This window comes from Rutilus rutilus, assembly GCF_951802725.1.
Source record: "Rutilus rutilus genome assembly, chromosome: 20".
In the NCBI taxonomy this organism is placed as follows: Eukaryota; Metazoa; Chordata; class Actinopteri; order Cypriniformes; family Leuciscidae; genus Rutilus; species Rutilus rutilus.
In genome coordinates, this window is record NC_140225.1 from 30,123,830 (window position 1) to 30,144,583 (window position 20,754).

The 20,754-nt window shown below is 38.0% G+C and overlaps 2 protein-coding genes across 8 annotated transcripts in view; one reads left to right on the forward strand and one right to left on the reverse strand.

The window, feature by feature from the left end:
* Positions 1–13,614, forward strand: part of cul9 (cullin 9) — a 55,452-nt gene extending 41,838 nt beyond the window's left edge. For all 7 annotated transcript variants that reach the window (XM_084391898.1, XM_084391900.1, XM_084391896.1 and 4 more), the window contains 13 exons: positions 57–259; positions 1,421–1,680; positions 3,621–3,993; positions 5,061–5,201; positions 5,454–5,618; positions 7,136–7,299; positions 8,575–8,668; positions 10,338–10,412; positions 10,488–10,598; positions 10,701–10,818; positions 11,915–12,048; positions 12,159–12,250; positions 12,329–13,614. In XM_084391898.1, the coding sequence (XP_084248024.1) occupies positions 57–259; positions 1,421–1,680; positions 3,621–3,993; positions 5,061–5,201; positions 5,454–5,618; positions 7,136–7,299; positions 8,575–8,668; positions 10,338–10,412; positions 10,488–10,598; positions 10,701–10,818; positions 11,915–12,048; positions 12,159–12,250; positions 12,329–12,542 (2,144 nt within the window). In that variant the 3' untranslated portion in view covers positions 12,543–13,614. The remainder of the gene's footprint in view (positions 1–56; positions 260–1,420; positions 1,681–3,620; positions 3,994–5,060; positions 5,202–5,453; positions 5,619–7,135; positions 7,300–8,574; positions 8,669–10,337; positions 10,413–10,487; positions 10,599–10,700; positions 10,819–11,914; positions 12,049–12,158; positions 12,251–12,328) is intronic.
* Positions 13,615–17,401: 3,787 nt separating this feature from the next.
* Positions 17,402–20,537, reverse strand: tuba4l (tubulin, alpha 4 like). Its single transcript, XM_084392137.1, has 5 exons — positions 20,513–20,537; positions 20,377–20,428; positions 20,063–20,282; positions 19,807–19,955; positions 17,402–18,680 (listed from the first exon to the last, which is right to left on the reverse strand). The coding sequence occupies exons 2-5, from the start codon at positions 20,377–20,379 to the stop codon at positions 17,703–17,705; spliced, it is 1,350 nt and encodes a 449-aa protein (XP_084248263.1). The 5' UTR covers positions 20,380–20,428; positions 20,513–20,537; the 3' UTR covers positions 17,402–17,702.
* Between the last annotated feature and the right edge of the window lie 217 nt (positions 20,538–20,754).

Sequence of the window (20,754 nt, forward strand, 5' to 3'; positions counted from 1 at the left end):
TGAACAAAAAACGCTTTTGAATTTAATTGAAAAAGCGCTGTGATTGGTCTTTTCAGGGGTCCTGAGACTGAACAAGAAGTCCCTCTTGCAGAGCTCAGACAAACACGGTTACCATTACCTGCTTCCCAGGCAGACCTACCTGAATGTGGATGAAGATGCTGCGCTCACACTAGAGAGGAAGAGGAACTACGTCTACTGTCTCATTGTGCAGATCATGAAGAATGAGAAGGAGATGCATATTGACAATTTGGTGTTTAAGGTAAAGTATGGATCTGCAAAACAGTGCATGACCTATAGGCTGCCCTTTGGTTAATAAAAAAACAATACTCACAAACCTGTTAAGATTATGTCCAGATCATAGTTCATGGCGAAATCAATAGAGGTTGTTTTGCTTGAGACCTATTTTAGTACTCGCGGAATCCAGTCATAAAAACTGAATTGACTGTACAACCTGGAATTTGTCAAATGTTTGCTGAACAAATAAAAAGCATGTCAGTACACTTAATCAAATTGCGATATAGACTAGTGTCTGTAGTTCTGCGTCTCTGTATGAATGAATGATGCAGACGCGCAATTTAATTTACAACACAGCACACACACTGAAGCACGTGTGACGCTCGCGGTGTTTTTTAGCCTCCGCCGCCTCCCTATATGAGAATATGAATGCATGAACTTCATCTCCAGAGCCACTCTGAGAGTCACTTTTTTTTTTTTACCGTTTCATTTGAGAAAAAAATCATATCATAAACTAAGAAACTCAAAGGTCTTCACCGCAACCCATCAAAATAAAGGTTCAGTTTAACTTGACAGAAATATATTACTGTTGTACAGTAAATCCAATTTAAAATAAAAAAAACTGAATCCAAAACAAATTTAAACGTACACTCAAAAAAAAAAAAATGCTGGGTTTTAACCCAAATTTGGGTCAAATATGGACAGACCCAGCTGTTTAACCCAATGTCTGGTCCATATTTGACCTAAAATTGGGTTAAAACAGCCCAGTGTACCTTAAAATGTTTTGGATTCAGTTTTTTTTACCCACACAACCAGTGTAATTTTGAAGAAAACCTATTTCATAGGGCCCTAATTTTCTTTTGTATTATTATAATTACGGTATTGTAAAAAAGAAAAGAAAATATTCAAATAGAAAAGTATTTACATAATGATAGCATTTGTTGTAGTGCTTTTGATGCTTATTTAACAGATTTTTGCACTGAAAAAAAAAAACTAATTCAATTCATGAAAATTGTCATTTAAATCTATATTCTTATATCAATATTCTTGAAAGCAGACTATTGTTTTTAATATAAAATATAATCTTTTGATTTTATAATTATGAACAAATGTGATCATTGAAACACCTGACACATGTAACTGAAGATGAGAGTGTGCTCTTTGCGTGTCCCTTGTGCTGTTGCAGGTGTTGGACAGGTGTCAGAAGCAGGAGGCGGATCGCACTCGCTCCTCGGTTCGCTTCAGCTGCAGCACGACTGACGTGCTGTCCTGCATCATGCATGTCCTCAACAAAGGCTACCTTCGACGCAACGAGGAAAGCCCACACATCGTGGAGTTCTTGATGGAGGACCCGTCCACACCTAGAAAGGGCCAGGCGCAGTTCTCCTTTAAGATCGACGGGAAAAAAAGCTCCGCAAGCAGCGGCGGCAGCAATGCCGACACCAGGTGTGCTGATGACCCTTAACCCTTGAACCCTAGACCCGCGTGCAAGAAAGGAGGCGAAGAACGTGGCTTTCACTGAAGTTTTTCCCCTCCCTTCTCAGGGCTTTTCTTTTTCTGAAACGAGAGATGCACTGATGCCAAACAGTTGCTCTCGTCGGGCGAGTAGCTTGTCTGTCCGGTTTCTTTTGTTTGTTTTTGTAAGCTCAAATTTCCTGTGTGTGTGCTGCTCCATTCCAAAACCTAGTGAGCTGCCTACCTAGACGCACGTGCTCATGATGCTATTTAGGAAGATGTGCAGCATGAATAACAATGTTTTGTCGTGAACTAACATCAAACACTGTTGGAATCAGTTGTGTGTTGAGTGTCTCATGCAGAGAGCTATTTGTGGGGTATGTGGAGCCGCTGCCCATGTAGAGCATTCAAATCATTCAAGAGGTTTTGTGTGCCATAGAAGGTAGACAGCAAGGCAGCTCACTAGTTCTCAGATCAGTCTGTGTGTGAGGCAGGATTTTCACGTTGGCACAGGAAGTGTTTTGCTGCTTGTCTTTACTTTATCTGTTTTGATCTGATTTAACTTCTGCAGTTGCACTATCTATGACCTACGCAAGGACAGATCTAGTCCATTCCTCATGGGTCAGTGCGAATGTTGGCGTCGGCCAATGGAATGCCTTAAGAGATGCTCTTTTTCTTATTTTAAATAGCACTAACATTTGTGATCATCAGTGGATTAAAGGCAGGTCATTTCCTGCCTGTGCCGTAGTTGAAGGGTTAGTGCATTCAGTCATTTACCCATTAGACTTTCCTTTGTCTTCGGAACACATATGAAGATATTTTTTTTTATATTATATTATATTTTAATCTCCCTCCATTGAAAGTCCATGTAACTAAACTTTCATGTATTCAGTAAAAGTTCAGAATAACGTAATAAAAGGAAGTGATATTAATTGAGTGGTTTAATCCAGATCTTCTGAAGATTTAGGCGTTTGTTCACATCAATGCACATGCATAGAGCACATCAACTATGGTCAACTGCAGCAGAACTGTACCTGAGTGACGATATACAAACCTCATTGGTTGTTGCGTGTCAAACGAGAGCGTTTGAGCATATGTATAAAGGACTAAATTAAATCTGTGTTTTGAAGATGAACAAAAGTCTTATGGCTTTGGAATAACATCTGAGTAAATGATGACACAACTTTCTTTTTGGAAAACGTTTTGGGTAAACTAAACCTAAAGAATTTGTTCTTTCTTTTTGTCCACTTTTTTAAAAATAACAATCAAATACTTATGTTTCAGCACAGAATTTTAGCATAGATATGCTAGATATGTTGAAAAAGGTGATTTAAGGCATTTATGTTTAATACATAAAAAAATAAATAAAGATATTTTAAATTTTCAATCATGTTTGTTGCTCATTTATTCTATGTAAAAAGTAATGAGTCATTTTATTTAGCTGTATGAATCAGTATTTTGTAATTCACACATTCATACTTATCTAAAAGAGGTTTTTATCCCTAAATTTATTCAGGATGTGCCAGTTTGAATAATTTTAAAGCTGATATTTCATACAAATTTTATGATTTTTATATCAATACAGAGAAATCATTCTGTTGGTACCTTATTAAAAACTGATGAACATCAGGAAGTTCAAATCTATATTTGATGAGGATAAATGTTGTAGCTTTTATGTGGTAATAAATGTTAATGAGCAAGTCCACATGGAACAGCACTGCAGCGTTCCACAGATTTGGAAAACTAGTAATTCTTTCAGCTACCAATGAAAGTGTAGTGCTATTAATGTTTCCATGTGGAAAGGTCTGCAGATTCTGTCTGGGCCTGCTGTTAAGAATCAAAATGCTCTTCCCTGAGAAGCTCATGTGTCTCAAGTCCATATAATGACGTTTTATGTGTGTGTGTGTGTGTGTGTGTATCTCCCTCTGCAGCCTGGGAGGCCTCATAGTTCCCCCGCAGCACCCGGAGGACGGCGTGCTGGAGGCGGTGCTGTTCTCCATGGGTCGCACGATGACTCAGGACGAGGTGAAGCAGCTGATGCAGCGCACCGTTCAGCAGGTGGCCGGAACCCTGAGCCTGGATTTGGACCGGGCCGAGCATCTGCTCATACATTGCAAATGGAACGTGGACTTGTTGATCCAGCGCTACACTGACGACCCAGACGCCCTGGTCCTGGCTGCCGGCCTCAAGATCCGCAACCCCCAGCCGGCCCCGGGCCCCGTGGCCCAATGCCCCGTGTGCCTTTCCCAGTCCAAAGAGAGTGACCCCCCTCCCATGCTCTGCTGCATGCATTACTGCTGCAGGGTGAGTGTGCGGTTCTTCTCAGAATACACTAGCGTACAAAAGTTTGGGAGCAGTATGATTTTTTATTTTTTTTATGATTTTTTTTTATTTTTTATAAATGCTGCTTTTTAATAAATTATTATTATTATTATTATTTTTTTTTTATTTTTATTTTTTTAAGAATCACAGTATTATACCGCACACTATTCCAACATTGATGATAATAAGAAATGATTCTTAAGCAGCAAAATAGCATATTAGAATGATTTCTGAAGGATCATGTGACTGAAGACTGCTGAAAATTCAGCTTTGTATCACAGGAATAAATTGCATTTTAAAATATATTCAAATAAAAAAAGCTGTTTTTAATAGTGGTGCAGGTATGACATCAGAACCCAGAAGTCTAATTCACTGCCGGTTCCTTTGAGATTTTCCTATGGGTTTTATAATGTTGTTTATTTATGTCTAAAATAAAGCCTGAGGTAAACACAACTTCATACTTTGACATTTTGTTATACAACCTACACTGCACACACTCGCACCCCAAGTCTTATCAAGTTACTTATTAAAAACGAACATAACTGCTTCTAAATTCGCATTTTCGCTATGTGTGCGTGCGATATATGTTGTAGAACAAAACGTCATAGTATAGTCAACTTGTGTTTACCACAGGCTTTATTTTAGACATAAATTAAAAAAAAAAACATAGGAAAATCTCGACGGAACCAGCGGCGAATTAGGCGACTAATTAGTCTGGGTTCTGATGTCATACCTGCACCACTCTATTGTAATAATTTTTTTGAATATTATGGTTTTACCCCTATTTTTGATCAAATAAATGCAGTCTTGGTAAGCATAAGAGATGACTTTCAAAAACCATTCAGTTCTTACCAACCCCAAACTTTTGAATGATTTCCAGTGCCTATATTTTGTGTAAAGCTATGATGCATATTCAGTAGATGACGTTCATTAATATGTCAGCATAGCTCGTGTGTATTGGTCAATACCCTAATATCTTTGGCTGCATGTGACGCTATGCTGAACTGCGTTTACAGTTGTGTTGTCACGCCATCTCTGTTTCCCATCAGTCGTGCTGGCAGGAGTACCTCAGTGCTCGCATCGAACAGAATCTGGTCATGAACTGCGACTGTCCCATCACAGACTGTCGGGCTCAGCCGACCTCCAAGTTCTTCAACAACATCCTCACTGATAAGGACACCATTGCCAAAGTATGTGCAGGGTCAACACTCACACCACACCACAGACACAACACTCACTCACTCTCACACACTCTCTCTCACACACACTCTCTCTCTCTCTCTCTCTCACACACGCTCTATCTCTCTCTCTCACACACACACACACACACACACACACACACACACACACACTCTCACGCACACTCTCTCACACAGACACACACACATTCAGTGTGTTGAGAGACCTGAGAATGAGTTTGTCTCGTGTGTGTTCTCCTGCAGTACGACAGTGCTCTTCTGCGAGGCTTCGTGGAGAGCTGCTCCAACCTGACCTGGTGCACCAACCCTCAGGGCTGTGACCAGATCCTGTGCAAGGAGAACATCGGTGGCGTGGGAACCTGCTCCAAGTGCTGCTGGTCTTCCTGTTTCAGCTGTAACTTCCCAGAGGTGATCTTCCTAACTACTGCTACAGTCTTTCATGAGTACCGTCAAAGAGTGACTGATGTAGAGAAACGTGCTGAGAACATGTGCTGGTCATATTTCATCTTAAAATACATAAATGCATTTAGCATAGATTTATATAGGTTTAGGTTTAGCCCTATACAAAAATACAGTAAATCATTAATATTGTGACAATATTGTGGTATTACAATTTAAAATAACTGTTTTCTATTTGAATTTATTGTAGGATGTAATTTATTCCTCTCGTCCAGTCTTCAGTTTCACATGATCCTTCAGAAATCATTCTAATATGCTGATTTGCTGCTCTGTTACTATCAAATAGTATTTATGTGAAATAGTATAGACATTTATAATGTTACAAAATATCCTTGATGAATAAAAGTATTAATTTATATATATTTCTCTTTTTTTTTCTTTTTTTTACTTATTACAATTGTAGTGTATCACAGTTTCCACAAAAATATGAAGCAGCACAAATGTTTCTTGAGCAGCAAATCATATTACAATCATTTCTGAAGGATCATGTGACACTGAAGACTGTTGAGTAGAGTAATGATGCTGAAAATTCAGCTTTAGATCAATAAAACATTTTTTTTTAAAATATTAAAATAGAAAACCTTAAATTCTAATACTATTTCACAGTATTACAGTTTTTACCTTATTTTTGATCAAATAAATGCAGCCTTTGTTGAGCATAAGTTGAATTGTTCCAAACTTTTGACTAATAATATCTTAGGACCATTAAGATGTTTTGCATTGCGTTGTGACAATGAAGCTTAAAAGGCAAAAAACAAATACTACCATGATCTAAAAACAATTTGTAATTAAGGTATGCTGATTTAAATAAGAAAACAAAATATTGTATCGTTGTTTTGTACTCTTTTTGCAGTAATTGTTTTACTGTAATACAGTAAAAAAAAAAATACATTTTGATTTTATGGCTTTTGCTGCATCTGTAAAAGATCACTCTCCAAATCTTTGGTTTTGATCCCTGAAGATTTTATTATCAGAGTTATTATATAGCTGAGAGTTCTCTAATCCAAGTCAATAAATGTTATGTACTCCAATATTGTTTATCAACATTTGGCCCCAACCTGTATTGTGAAAACAAGAGACCTCAGTTCATCACGTTTACTCGTAGCACAAAGAGGACAGCACAGTTCATCATCACATGTCAGCATGAGATTATCTCGTGGTTTTTCTTAATGGCAACTCAAACTTATGTGAGAACATTCCATTCTCTTATAGGCCTTTACACACACAGTTAAATTTGACTATAATAGTAGAATAACATAAATGGCTATATTCACATTGATCATATGATTCATTTATATTCGGTTTAATAAAAAAATCTTCTTATGAGGTGGTTACATGGGTATTGTGAGATACACCCAATAAGCTTTAAAAGTAAGCCCTGGTTTTATGAAATGAGTGAGATTAACACCTGTGCTTGTGCTGTGTATTCTGTGCTCACGCCTCAATCTCTCTTGTTCAACCATCAGGCGCACTACCCAGCCAGCTGCAGTCACATGTCCCAATGGATGGATGATGGAGGCTATTATGAGGGAATGAGTATGGAAGCACAGAGTAAACATCTGGCCAAACTTATATCCAAGCGATGCCCCAGCTGCCAGGCTCAGATTGAGAAGAATGAGGGTTGCCTACAGTGAGTGTACATCACTAACCGCTAAAGAATGCTTCAAGATGTCTAATTGCTTTGTTCACTTTTTTTGAACTAAACTGTTTTTTGTTATACCTTTTTAAATGTTTTTTGTTTTGTTCATAATGAAATCATCATATCAGAGAATTAGGGATGCACCGATATTCAGATTTTGGTCGATACCGATAAATCTTAATATTTAAAAGCCAATAAATATTAGCAGCCATATCACCCTGTAGCCCAAGACTGGTTGCCCACTGAAGCTAAGCAGGGCTGAGCCTGGTTAGTACCTGGATGGGAGACCTCCTGAGAAAACCAGGTTGCTGCTGGAAGAGGTGTTAGTGAGGCCAGCAGGGGGCGCTCACCCTGTGGTCTGTGTGGGCCCTAGTGTAGTGACGGGGACACTATACTGCCAAAAGAGCACCGTCCTTCGGATGAGACGTTAAACCGAGGTCCTGACTCTCTGTGGTCATTAAAAATCCCAGGATGTCCTTCGAAAAAAAGAGTAGGAGTGTAACCCCGGCATCCTGGCCAAATTTGCCCCTTGGCCTCTGTCTATCATGGCCTCCTAATCATCCCCATATACTGATTGGCTTCATCAATGTCTCCTCTCCACCAGTAAGCTGGTGTGTGGTGGGCGTTCTGGCGCAATATGGCTGCCGTCGCATCATCCAAGTGGATGCTGCACATTGGTGGTGGTTGAGGAGATTCCCCCCTTCTATGTAAAGCACTTTGAGGTCTCAGAAAAAGCGCTATATAAATGTAACGAATTATTATTATTATTATTATTATTATTAATAACCGATATATTGGCCGATAAATCTAAACCCAAATTTTTATATAATTTTTGAGAGCCTTATTACAAAAGCAAAAGCCTCACCATTAATATCCATGTCCCAAGATCATAATTATAATGATGTTCTCACTATAATTTTATGTAGCCTATATGACAGATTTGTGATGCACTAAACTGTATTTTCCATAAGTGATTCCAATCATATTTCAAGCAATTCAAAACCATCATGTTGAGCATCTGAAGTCTCTCAGCTGAAGGAAAAATCCAATTATTTATCGGCTTTAATATATCGGCCAAATTTTCTTATCGGGCCGATTAACGATAACATTAAAAATGAACATCTATGGGTTGATACCGATATGGTGGCCGATATATCGTGCATCCCTACAGAGAATGTGTATTATCTAGTTTTTGTTTTAAATTGAAGAACTATGCAACAGTTAACTTTAATACTGAATTTCTACTTTATATTTATCTCCATGTAGTATGACATGTGCCAAATGTAATCATGGATTTTGCTGGAGATGTCTGAAGCCATGGAAGCCAACACATAAAGATTATTATAACTGCTCAGCCATGGTAAGCATCTTCAAAAGACGGATTGCAATATGATCTTGCAGATGTGTGAAATAAGGTTGCAGATAAACCAGTCTTGTCCCTCTGAGTTAAGTTTAAATACTTACGGCCAGGTGAAACATTATGTAAGGGATAATGTACATCCGGTGGTTCTCTCAAAATAACCCCCCACAGGACTTAATCAGCCTGAACAGGGTTATTTTGAGAGAACAACCGGCTGGATGTACATTATCCCGCTTATTACACGGGTACTCGCCACATAAGTAAATAATTAGACACGAAATATTGATCTGAGTTGAAATATTTTATTAGGTCCTTAAACGCAAAGCTTCCGCGGAGAGAGCAGTTGCAGCAACTTCAAACTAAACGGACATTTAAGAGATACGGTATACAGTCATTCCACTTATTACACAGCATTTCCCCACATAAATAATTATGGGGATAAGATATATTGATTTCAGATTCGTACCTGTTTGTATCTCATAATCCAACAGTGTACAAAACAAGTCACAAAATGGCAGCAGCTGCGTTTGTATGAAACGAGAGTCAGAGTATTATGAATCCACGATACTGGATGTCATAATTAAGTAACTGTACACAAAATATTAATTAGACTGAATTTTAATTATTTTATTTGCTCACCAAATACAACACTTCCACAAATAAACTGTTCTTAGCAGGCGTATAGCACTGCTGACTTCAGTAACCCAGATGAGCCTGAGCATTATGGCACGATTGACCAATCAGAATCAAGTATTCCACAGAGCCGTGTAAAAATTATATATATATATATATATATATATATATATATATATATATATATATATATATATATATATATATATATATATATATATATATAATATACACTTGAAACATTAAAAGGTATTTTGAAGAATTTTGGTGAATAAAACTGATTTTGTTGCCATTGACAAAATGAACAAAAAAAAACTGAGGCGTTTCTCAAATTATCTTAAATCATACAGGTTTGAAACAACATGAGGGTGAGGAAATGATGACGGAATATTCATTTTGGGGTAAACTAACCCTTAAATACCCATTTAAAAGCCATTAATCTCATGGCGTTATTTATGTAATTGTAATTCCAGTGTAGATGCATTCATGCCACCTCTGAGCTGCAGTAAACAGTCTGTAAATACCAATGCAGATGCAACTTCAAAACAATTATGGCCATTGTACAGCCTGACAACATCTCATCTGACAGCAGATACTGAATCAGGACAACTCTAAACTGCGTCTGACCAAAGCCAACAGCTTTCACGCACGTCTTTCAAAATACGTCTTGCATCAGAAAAGCATTTACAATTATGTTTTTTGTTGTTGTTTCTTTTTTGGCTACACGACTTGCTTGGAGTAAATTACAGTTCAAATAATCAAGTAGTTTCCCACAATTGTATTCACTAAATGAACTCAAGAATGATGTGTTATGCAACATTGAATGCATAGTAACACAAATTATCCACCTATATTTATTTAAAATGAACCCATGCAAAAGGCCACACAAGACTTATAAACATTTAGATTTCTGTAAGACACTAATTAAACTATCAGTCATTTAAAATCAGAGACACTGATTTTATATATTTGCATATTGTAAATATTCAGACTTCTTGCCTAAACGTTCTCTATGTCTCTTAATGTGCAATCACAGGTGAGTAAAGCTGCAAGGCAAGAGAAGAAGTTCCAAGACTACAACGAGAGATGCACATTTCATAACCAAGCCAAGGTTTGTGTGAGCCATTCGTCACATTCATTACGAACTTCTGAAAGTTTGTAAGTATCTGTCTGTTGCTTTCTGCAGGACTTTGCAATCAACCTGGAGAACAAGGTGTTTTCTATAAATGAAGCTTTACAGATGAAGTCTTTGACGTTTGTGATCGACGCCTGTAAGATTCTTGCTCAAGCTCGAAAGGTGGGAATCTTAATGGCTTTCATGTTTGTTTGTTTTTTTCCCCAATCTTTTCAGTTGTTTTCTTTATCCCTTATGGTTGTGTTTGTGTAATTTGTCTGGTAGGTGCTGGCGTACTCGTGTGTATACAGCTATTACAACCAGGACACTGAGAAGATGGATGTGATGGAGCAGCAGACAGAAGCTCTGGACCTTCATACTAACGCCCTGCAGATCCTGCTGGGTGAGTGTTACTCTCCCAAAAATTCCCATCATTATTCGAAACCAATACAGACTGTCCGATTGGCAAAGACAATTGTAAAAAAAAAAAACACTTTCAAAACATTAGAATTAGTGCTGGGCAACGATTCATCGTAATTAATCGCATCCAAAATAAAAGTTTGTGTTTACATAGAAAATAATTATACACAGTACACACATATATATTATGTATAACATAATACATACGTACACATACACAGATACACACACATATACATGCATACATACACATAATGTATTTTATATATAAATAACACATTTTTCTTAAATATATACGTGCATATGTGTAGTTATATATGCAAAATAATTAACGGTGACACCTTATTTTAAGCTGACGTAGTTACATGTCGTTACTGCATGTTCTTGCTATATTAATAACAGTAAATTATGCATAATTACAAGAAACCTAACCATTACTCTGTAGTACGTACAAGTAGTTAATTAATATTGCTCAGTACTTATTTGAGTAAGTACAAAGTAACTGTGTCACCATTCAATCTTTTTTGATTTTGTAGCTTGACTTTTTGGAAGTCGTGATCGTGTCTCTCCACATTAATTCACCAAATCAAATTTAATAACTATTATTATTATTATTATTATTATTTCAATTATAAAAATGAAGACAGAAATAGATTACTGTTTGTAGTTATTGTATTGTACTGTAAAATAAATGTATATTTGATTAATTTTATTTACACTACAAGTTACAATAATAATATTCATGTTTATTCATGTTTCACTTTCACACGTTCAAATCCTTGAGTTTTAAATATTTAAAATGCTTTTATTTTGCCGAGACATTTATGAAATGCTGTAAACTTCTGTCCACAAAAAAAGTTGGAAATGATACGCATGTGTAAATTAAGTAAACCCAGCGCACACATTAAACTCAAAGCCATATGCTGTGAACCGAGAAGCTTTCAGACACTGAATATGGCAGATCATATATTTATTTTAATTTTACTTTTAAGTTTTCCATCAACTTGCGAACCCTGCTCTAATTCAGTTATGCTTCATGATTCTGATGCATTGATAAGTGTTTGTGGTTTTGTTTTCAGAGGAGACCCTGCTGCAATGCACCGATCTTGCATCCTGTGTCCGACTCCTGAAACCTGAACACCTTAACACTGGCCTAGAGCTGATCCGCCGAATTCAGGAACGTCTAGTGGCCATCCTCCAGCACTCCACTCAGGTAAATCTACTCCTGCATAATTCTCACTTGTGCACTTTTTATAGGCTTAAACATGAACTTGTTTATTAAAAGCCTTCAAAGCAACACATTTGACCATCTCCGATTGGCAGGACTTCCGTGTGGGATATCAGTCCAAGACCGGGTCAGACCAGGAGACGGCACAGGCCTCTAATCTGGCTAACAACACAGACGCCAACAAAGAGTGAGCCACCACACATTTACAGAGAAGCGCCACTGACGCATGCAGATTTTTTTTTTTTACACTCGTTTATTATTTCAGGTCCAAATCAGAAGGAGGCTCTGAGTCCGCCGACTCCGACAACAACAACAACGAAGACCCCGGCGACGAGGCCGAGGAGGATGACGAGTATGACGATGAATACGTTCCAGAATGGCACGAGGATTACGACGAGGAAGACATAGATGACGACGACTTCTTTTCTGATGACGATGAATCTGAAAACTTAGAGAGGGACTTCAGCCCTTTTGACTAAATGAGTGAAACACAATGCTTACATAATGCCTACTAATATAAAAGTAGACACTACAAATACCACACCCATGTAAGAAAGAAAAAAGCGACTATTTGTTATGGGAATCCAGAGTTTTGAGTATGTTCCTCTGTAGCATGGTCTTCGCTTCGCACTTAGCACCTACTTTGAGCCCTAGCATAAATTGGTTGTTACACCAAAAGTGGTATTTCACGTTTATTTAGGTTTATGCTACAGTTTCTTTATCTTCTGAAATTGTAACGTCGTTCATGGCTGATGAGGGTACTCCACTAAGTTCATTGAAGGATCTTAACTGTTGATGTTATATTGTAGAGGTGATAATTTTTTGAAACGGTTCATAGTTTTGTTAACAAATTAAATTCTTTCGGTAAAAAAAAATTAAAAAGAAGGGATTAAGAAAGCAGTTTTTTTTTTTTTTTTTTATCTGGTCAAAGGTGTCGGCATTGTGTATTTAGTTTGAATACCAAAAGTTCTTGCCTTTATTCTATTTTAAATTTCTTTTTGAATGCCTTCAAATTTGACATTAAGTTGGTTGATCACCATTTGAATGATTGTAAGCATTTGAATTTGGAAATATTTTCAAAGATTTTGAGAACAGAAAAACATCAGCATCCGTGTTTAAGGGCTGCATGAAAAATGACTAGTTTCTCAGACGAGAGTCCATGAACAAGGATGGTGCTTCAACTACCTGCTGATTGTGTCGAGCACCGGAGCCCTACAAACTCGAGAAGTTTCTTCAGCCTGTCTCATTTAAGATGCAGTAATGGCAATAAATATTTAAAAGTATTGTAGCTCGTCGCATTATTTGCTAAGCAAAACATACCTTAATCGCTTTCAGTTTTTCATCAAAAAAAAAAAAAGAAAAAGTTTTAATTCTTTGGACATGTTTATGTTCACTTGTATAGAGATGGAGATATAAAATATCTTCCGAAGTCCAATTTTGAATTGAGATAGACCTATATATTCATATACTGTCCATCTTCTGAAATGTTTTCTCTGTTAAACTTAAAAAGTTACTCAACTTCAGCTCACAAAATAAATGCTTTTCTTCAAATTGAGTGTAGAGGGTTTTTTTGTTTTTGTTTGTTTTTTCATTGTTTTCTGCTTGCAATACAGTGTGTAACATTAGCCAAAGAAAAGCTCCCAAACATCTTTAAGTTGAGAGGATGGGATCTTGTAAAGAACTGACCTACCTTAGTTTTGTTGCGCTTCATTAAATTGTCTTTAAGTCCCCTAGAACTAGCTCAGTTTTGAAACCATCTCAAGTCCCCTGCATTTTGATCCGGGGGCATTAGCGCAGGATCTGTACTGAAACTAAGATGGAGCAAGAGGTCTGTAATACCTGGAGAAAGCTGTCCTTCACTTTCCATTCTTCTCAATGCCCGTCGTTCTGCTGCCGCAGGACCCTCAGAAGTGCAAGATTTACAAAGAAGTCCAACATCTTTGCCATATGTACTCAGTTCTGCTGCAAAGTTGTTTTGAGCCAATTACCCAACCTGTAAATGTCATGTGACTAATCACTGTGAAATGTATGTGTGTCCTAGTTTGTGTACTTGTGCACTATTCTATGCCGTTTTGTAGTGTAAATAGTGCGAGTAGTGTGGTGTTCACATTGAAAATTCCAAAATCCACTTCAGTTTTCAAATGATGCACTTAATTTGGGTTAATTAATTAGTTGTCTTATTTTATTAGACAACTCAATGGCAAAATGTGCCCCAATTTACCCTATCAATTTACCTGAATAAAAAAAAAAAACAAGGGCCTGTCTACCCACACTTGTGGTTTTTGCACTTGAGCACTTGACATATTTCCTGTATTTGGCCCGTATTCAAGTGGACACCCCTTAAATTAAACTTTAAAATGTCTGTTCAGTCGTTATGTATCAAACGCAGTTTAATTGTGGCGATTCTAATTTTGTAAAAATCAGTGGCAAACATTTTTCAAAATACACACACTCATCGCTGCACAACTAAAATTTCCAACACAAGTTATACCTAATTAATTGAACCTACACTGGAAAGTTTTCCTAGATATGTCGCAAAAACGGGGCACGTAAGTTCCTGAATGTAATGAATTATGGGATATGACCACAGTCTATGGATATGACATGTCATGCCGCTCTGAAGTAGGGATGTGTGATGATGTGATACCAATACTTTTTGTTACGATTTTACCAATACCGATACTGATTATTACTTAATTGGGGTTGTGCTTTTCCAAAATAACGTCCATAAGAGTAGATTTGAATGTGGGTACTTTTACTTTAACTCGAGTACATTTCTAATGAAAAAAACTCTACTTTTACTTCCTTACGTTGGGCGACGTTCCTCTCGTTACTTTATTTTAATGCAATATGTGTTGTTAAATGCGTAGTTTAAGCGCGCTGTATCTTTTTTTCTGGGCTTGCCTCAATTCACAAATGAATCACTCTTTTGAGTCGATTCTGTTCAAAGACTTCATCAAACAAGTTGGCAGATCTGTCTAAATCCGTTCGCGAATCAGTTTGAAAGATCTGTTCAGTTCCTGCACTCACTGAATCGTCTGAAGCGATTTCAATTCACACTCGACTCGGAGTCGTAACAGGAAGATTTAAGAACATCAAGAGCTTTAGATGAGGTGGCAGTGGACCTACAGTACAGTCAAGTGAGAACAAATTTTCAAATGCATCATATTTTTGCCAGCGATGAAGATCTTTATTAGTTGAACATCTTCGTAAGCTGTCTGTGAATGAATGATTCCACAGGACGATATATTGGATTTCATTTCACTCAGGTAATACATTTTACAACCAAACAGATTATTACGCCACTAGAAAGTATGACATTACCCGTTTTTTGGACATATACATTAAATAAAGCTACCATTGTTCACAGTTTATGAACACCCGTCATCCCGCGGTAGTGTGTGTGTGTGTATTGTTGCGCAGTGGCGTGCGAACTCGACTTGAAAACGAATGCCTTTGCCTGCCGTAGACACAGTTAACCAGTTTAAACATGCTTGCAGAAATATACATTTGATTATATTTTGGAGAACAGACAGAAGGAGATCCGTCGATGTACTTTTTGTGTGTGTGTGTGTGTTCAGATGTTAAGTAGCAGTCATGAGCGCGAGACTGTGAAGAGTTTTAACTCTCTCTTCTCTGTGTCAATTAACGTTACATGCCTTTGAATGCAACACTCTGCAGATTCACTTTATTTCGACATTGTCTAATAATCCAAATGTAGTTGTATAAGTTACTATTATACAAACCAAAGGACAGGCAATGGTTTTCGGCTATACAGATGGCAGAAATAATGCCTCTTCTGTTTTTGTTGCAAAGATAGCTTATCTACTCACTAGCGGCGTCAGGATTTTGATTGTAGGTGGGCCCCACCAGAAAACTGGATGGGCCAGTTAAAATAGGACAGTGAAGACTCAGTAGCCTACCTGAATTTAATGCGTAATTAGCATAGGTTTAAAAAAAAATTTAAACAGGAATTTTTTTGTAGCTTTTTTTAATACGATTACAGTTTCATTTAATTTATTGTTTATTAAAATTATAGGCCTATTATTTTTACTTTATTAACAGCAACAACAGCTGTAAAGATGAAGTTGACGATCGCCATCTCTGTAGTGAACGCGCCTATAGAGAGAAATGCACATCATGGATTACATAACCAGAGAGTAGCCTATTTCTTTTCGTTTTAAATTGTTAAAAAGACATTTCAAGCTTTCTTAAGATATATTTCATGTCTGTGAGGCATATGCTGAGTTTCGTTAAGTTAGGATGAGCGCTCCTGTTCACGAGCAATGCAAGTGACCGCGCAGGCGCCTCCATGATTGCTATATTTGCTTCTTGATTAAATCCAGGCAATTGGTTGATAAATTTATTAAAATTAAGATAAAATTTATACAAAACGAAAATCACTTAAAAAAAGGCTTTCTACAAAACAAACCTCAATTAAGTGGTCAAAATCATGTCTGACCCGCTCCATGTCTCTCGGTATAGCGCATCCTATCTTACTCGTAACTTTTCATAATTAACATAAATGAAAAAATAACATTTTAACAAATATGAAACTAAATGAGCTTATTTAATGGCTACAACACATATAGTAGGCCTACAGACTCTCTATTTGTACAAATTGCTGCACATTCATTTTATTCTGAATTTTGCACACTAAGTTGAAAGGCATTTGTTTGTGCATGCATGTAAAACATCTGCAACATTTATCAAGTTCACTGATAATTATGCGTGCATTTAATAATTACCATTTTAATGAAAAATGTAACAAGGACGAAGCATATAAACTGCGTTGTTTGTTTAGAATGGATCGCAAATAGATCTGAATGAAGAAACGTACAAAACCATAGTAGAAAACCCACCCCGGGCCCAATGGTAGCACCGCGGCTGTATCTACTGATAATAGTCATTTAAAAAAAAAAAAAATCTAAATAATGTCTTTATATAAATGACGACTTCAGATGCAAAAGCCTCTAAGTACCATCTGAAATTCTTCTAAAATAGCTTTATCAAGCTTGTATGTTTATGTTCATTTATTTCACTTAAATGGCAATGAAAAGTACCTATTAATTGTCATTAAAGTGAAATTACTGAACTTAAATATATAGGCCTATGATCCGAAGTAACTAGTAACTCGCTACTTGAGTAGTTCTTCTCATTGGATACTTTACTCTTACTCAAGTAACTATTAAGATAACTTTTAGTAAATATTTCTATAAGTACTTGTACTTGAATACAGTTTTTGGATACTCTACCCACCTCTGAGCTTCACTGATCCAAGTTACATACCCTTTTTCCTCTTCCAGCATCAGAAACTTAAGGTAGATTAACTTTAAATGAGCATATTTTTTGGAACGGGTTCACAAAGGCTTTTTTTTTTTTTAAGTGGTTAGAAACCATAAGGAAGTAACTGATGGTTACATTTTAAAATGAAACCCAATAATTTGGCATGCATGAACCCCACACCACTATGAAATGTGACTTCAGCTCAAACTGTGGCTCAATTATGTTCCCTAAATGCCCAAGGACAAAAACAACCACATGTAAACAAGGTCACGAAGGCAAAACTAGTCATAGAAGCAACAAGTTTTCTAATGCTCTCAAATTTATTTACTCCATTACAAATACATTTATCATAATCAATATTCTTCATCCTCCTCTCCACAGTCCTCAGTGGAATCAGCACCAACCTCCTCATAGTCTTTCTCCAGGGCAGCCATGTCTTCCCGAGCCTCCGAGAACTCTCCTTCCTCCATCCCTTCACCCACGTACCAGTGAACAAAAGCCCTCTTTGCGTACATCAGGTCAAACTTGTGGTCCAGGCGTCCCCATGCCTCTGCGATGGCGGTGGTGTTGCTTAGCATGCACACGGCTCTCTGCACTTTGGACAGATCCCCTCCAGGCACAACGGTGGGCGGCTGGTAGTTGATTCCCACCTTAAACCCCGTAGGACACCAGTCTACAAACTGGATGGAGCGCCGCGTCTTGATGTTGGCTATGGCAGCGTTGACATCTTTTGGAACCACATCACCACGGTACAGCAAACAGCAGGCCATGTATTTTCCACGGCGAGGGTCACACTTCACCATCTGGTTTGCTGGCTCGAAGCAGGCATTAGTGATCTCCGGTACGGAGAGTTGCTCATGGTAGGCCTTTTCGGCTGAAATGATAGGGGCGTAGGTGACCAGTGGAAAGTGAATGCGAGGGTACGGGACCAGGTTGGTCTGGAACTCTGTGAGGTCAACATTTAGCGCGCCGTCAAAGCGCAGTGACGCAGTAATGGAGGACACAATCTGGGCGATGAGCCGGTTCAGGTTAGTGTATGAGGGACGCTCGATATCGAGGTTCCGCTTGCAGATGTCGAAGATGGCTTCGTTATCCACCATGAAGGAACAGTCCGAGTGCTCGAGAGTGGTGTGGGTCGTAAGAATCGAGTTGTAGGGCTCAACCACAGCCGTGCTGACTTGCGGGGCAGGATATACAGAAAACTCCAACTTTGACTTTTTACCGTAATCGACAGATAGTCGCTCCATCAGCAGAGAAGTGAAACCAGAGCCGGTTCCACCACCAAAACTGTGGAAGATCAGGAACCCTTGCAGACCGGTGCACTGGTCCGCCTAGAGAGGAATCAGAGGGAAAAGAGAGGTGGGTATTCAAATACAGCCAGTAATCTTGCAGAGGTCTTTAAAGGGTCACCACACACACTTAACGGTTTCAAAAGAGGGGTGTTCAAAATAAGTGCCAAAGAACTTTTCAGTGAACGGTTCTTAAAACATGTATTTTCCTAAGAGTGAAGAACATTAAAGGGTAACTAACAAAAATACCCTAGGCTGCATTTTGGCGAATCTACTCGAGGCAAACTTTCGTTTAAAAGAATATTTAGAAATGGAAACGCCACTTAAGTTTGACCATATTTTCGTTTTAGGTTAAATGCCTTGTGAATGGGGCACTTTTATGACAGCATCAAAAATTGCTATTTATAAAACACTAAGAAGGTTTGACACATGAAACTTTGCTCAAAGTATCACCAAGGGCTCTACACATGAACTCGAGCATTGAGAACATGGTGTACAAAGAGTTTACTAAAAAGAACTCCTGTGTTCTGGAGTTTCTAACAAACTGTTTCCGTTCACCAGCATTTTGTCAGTCAAAAATAGTTGATCTCTGTAACAGGGAGGATAGTAAAGATGGAAAGCTCCTAAAGCTTACTTCAAAATAAGTTCACAGATAATTTGTTTTCTCGTTAGTGAAAAATCAATAATTGAAAAGGGATCCTCATAAGAAACAATACTAAAGTTCATTCGCATTCAGAAATCAACTGTTTTTGACTATCAAAATCCCAGTGGACACAGACAGCTACAGTGAGTTGTTCAAAATCTTTTAGTAAACCGTGTACACAATGCTCGAGTTCATGTGTAGAGCCCCTGGTGATACTTTGAGCAAAGTTTCAAGCCTCCTTAGTGTTTTAAAAATAGTGATTTTAGATGCTATCATAAAAGTGCCCCATTCACAAGGCATTTTAACCTAAAACGAAGATAATCAAACTTAAGTGGCGTTTCCATTCTAATTATGCTTTTAAACAAAAGTTTGCCTCAGGTAGATTAACAAAGAGAACCTAGGTTGCATTTTGGCAAGAGTTACCCTTTAAAGAAACTTTTGTGCGATGGCAATACACAGACATTAGTATCTGCAGTTCCATGAACAACCTTTAAAGTACCTCAAAATTGAAGAGTGAAAACTCACCATTTTGCGCATCCGGTCGAGCACAGAGTCTACGATCTCCTTGCCAATGGTATAGTGACCACGAGCATAATTATTGGCAGCATCCTCCTTGCCACTGATGAGCTGCTCAGGGTGGTACAGCTGTCGATAGTGTCCGTTGCGGATCTCATCTGAGTTTCAAACAAAAGAGATAAGGATATAAGCTACACTGGATGTACTGCAACAAGAGTTTAGAAAAGGAATGAGATTAAAAAGCCTGAATGGAGTTCAGTCTCACCAACAACTGTCGGCTCCAGGTCAATGAACACGGCACGAGGAACATGTTTCCCAGCACCCGTTTCACTGAAGAAAGTGCCAAAAGAGGAGTCTGCCAATATGCTGCCATCTGTAACAATGGTCCCATCTGGCTGGAAGCCATGCTCCAAGCAATACAGCTCCCAGCAAGAGTTACCCATCTGGATACCTGCTTGACCAATGTGTATGGAAATGCACTCCCTCTGGTTTGCCCAAAACAAGCAAACACACAACATTCAGACAGTTGAAGAGGTTAAGCAGTAACAATAAAGGGAAGGTGACAATCAATAATCTCACCATTATGCTCGAGTATCACAGCAAGTAGGAATTAATTCTGAGCCTTTAAACCCTGGAAACATAAAGCACACAATTAACACAAACTAAGCTACCAGACGTTATTAACCATTCCCTTTCTAAAAAGAAACCTCCTCACCTTCACAGCTACACCAAACCACCCACCTGATCTTCATTTATATTCGTCTCAAATTAGGGCGTGGCTCTTAATGAACCCTACCTGAGATAATGCTAACAAGGTCATTCCCAGCAAACACATTTACGTGGCAAAGTCTGTGGCACGTTGCATTTCTGCTATGGTAATGTCGCTTGTCTACGTGCTCGCAACATTTAACAACGTATACTTTACGTATATATTTTTTTAATGCTAGATAGGCCTAT

What these genes read in the sequence shown, in the direction of transcription:
- tuba4l (XM_084392137.1), bottom strand. An exon ending in CCTGGAGCCGACAGTTGTTG is followed by an intron (nt 19,956 to 20,062) that starts GTGAGACTGAAC and finishes TTTGAAACTCAG; the next exon opens with ATGAGATCCGCAACGGACAC. An exon ending in TCGACCGGATGCGCAAAATG is followed by an intron (nt 18,681 to 19,806) that starts GTGAGTTTTCAC and finishes ATTCCTCTCTAG; the next exon opens with GCGGACCAGTGCACCGGTCT.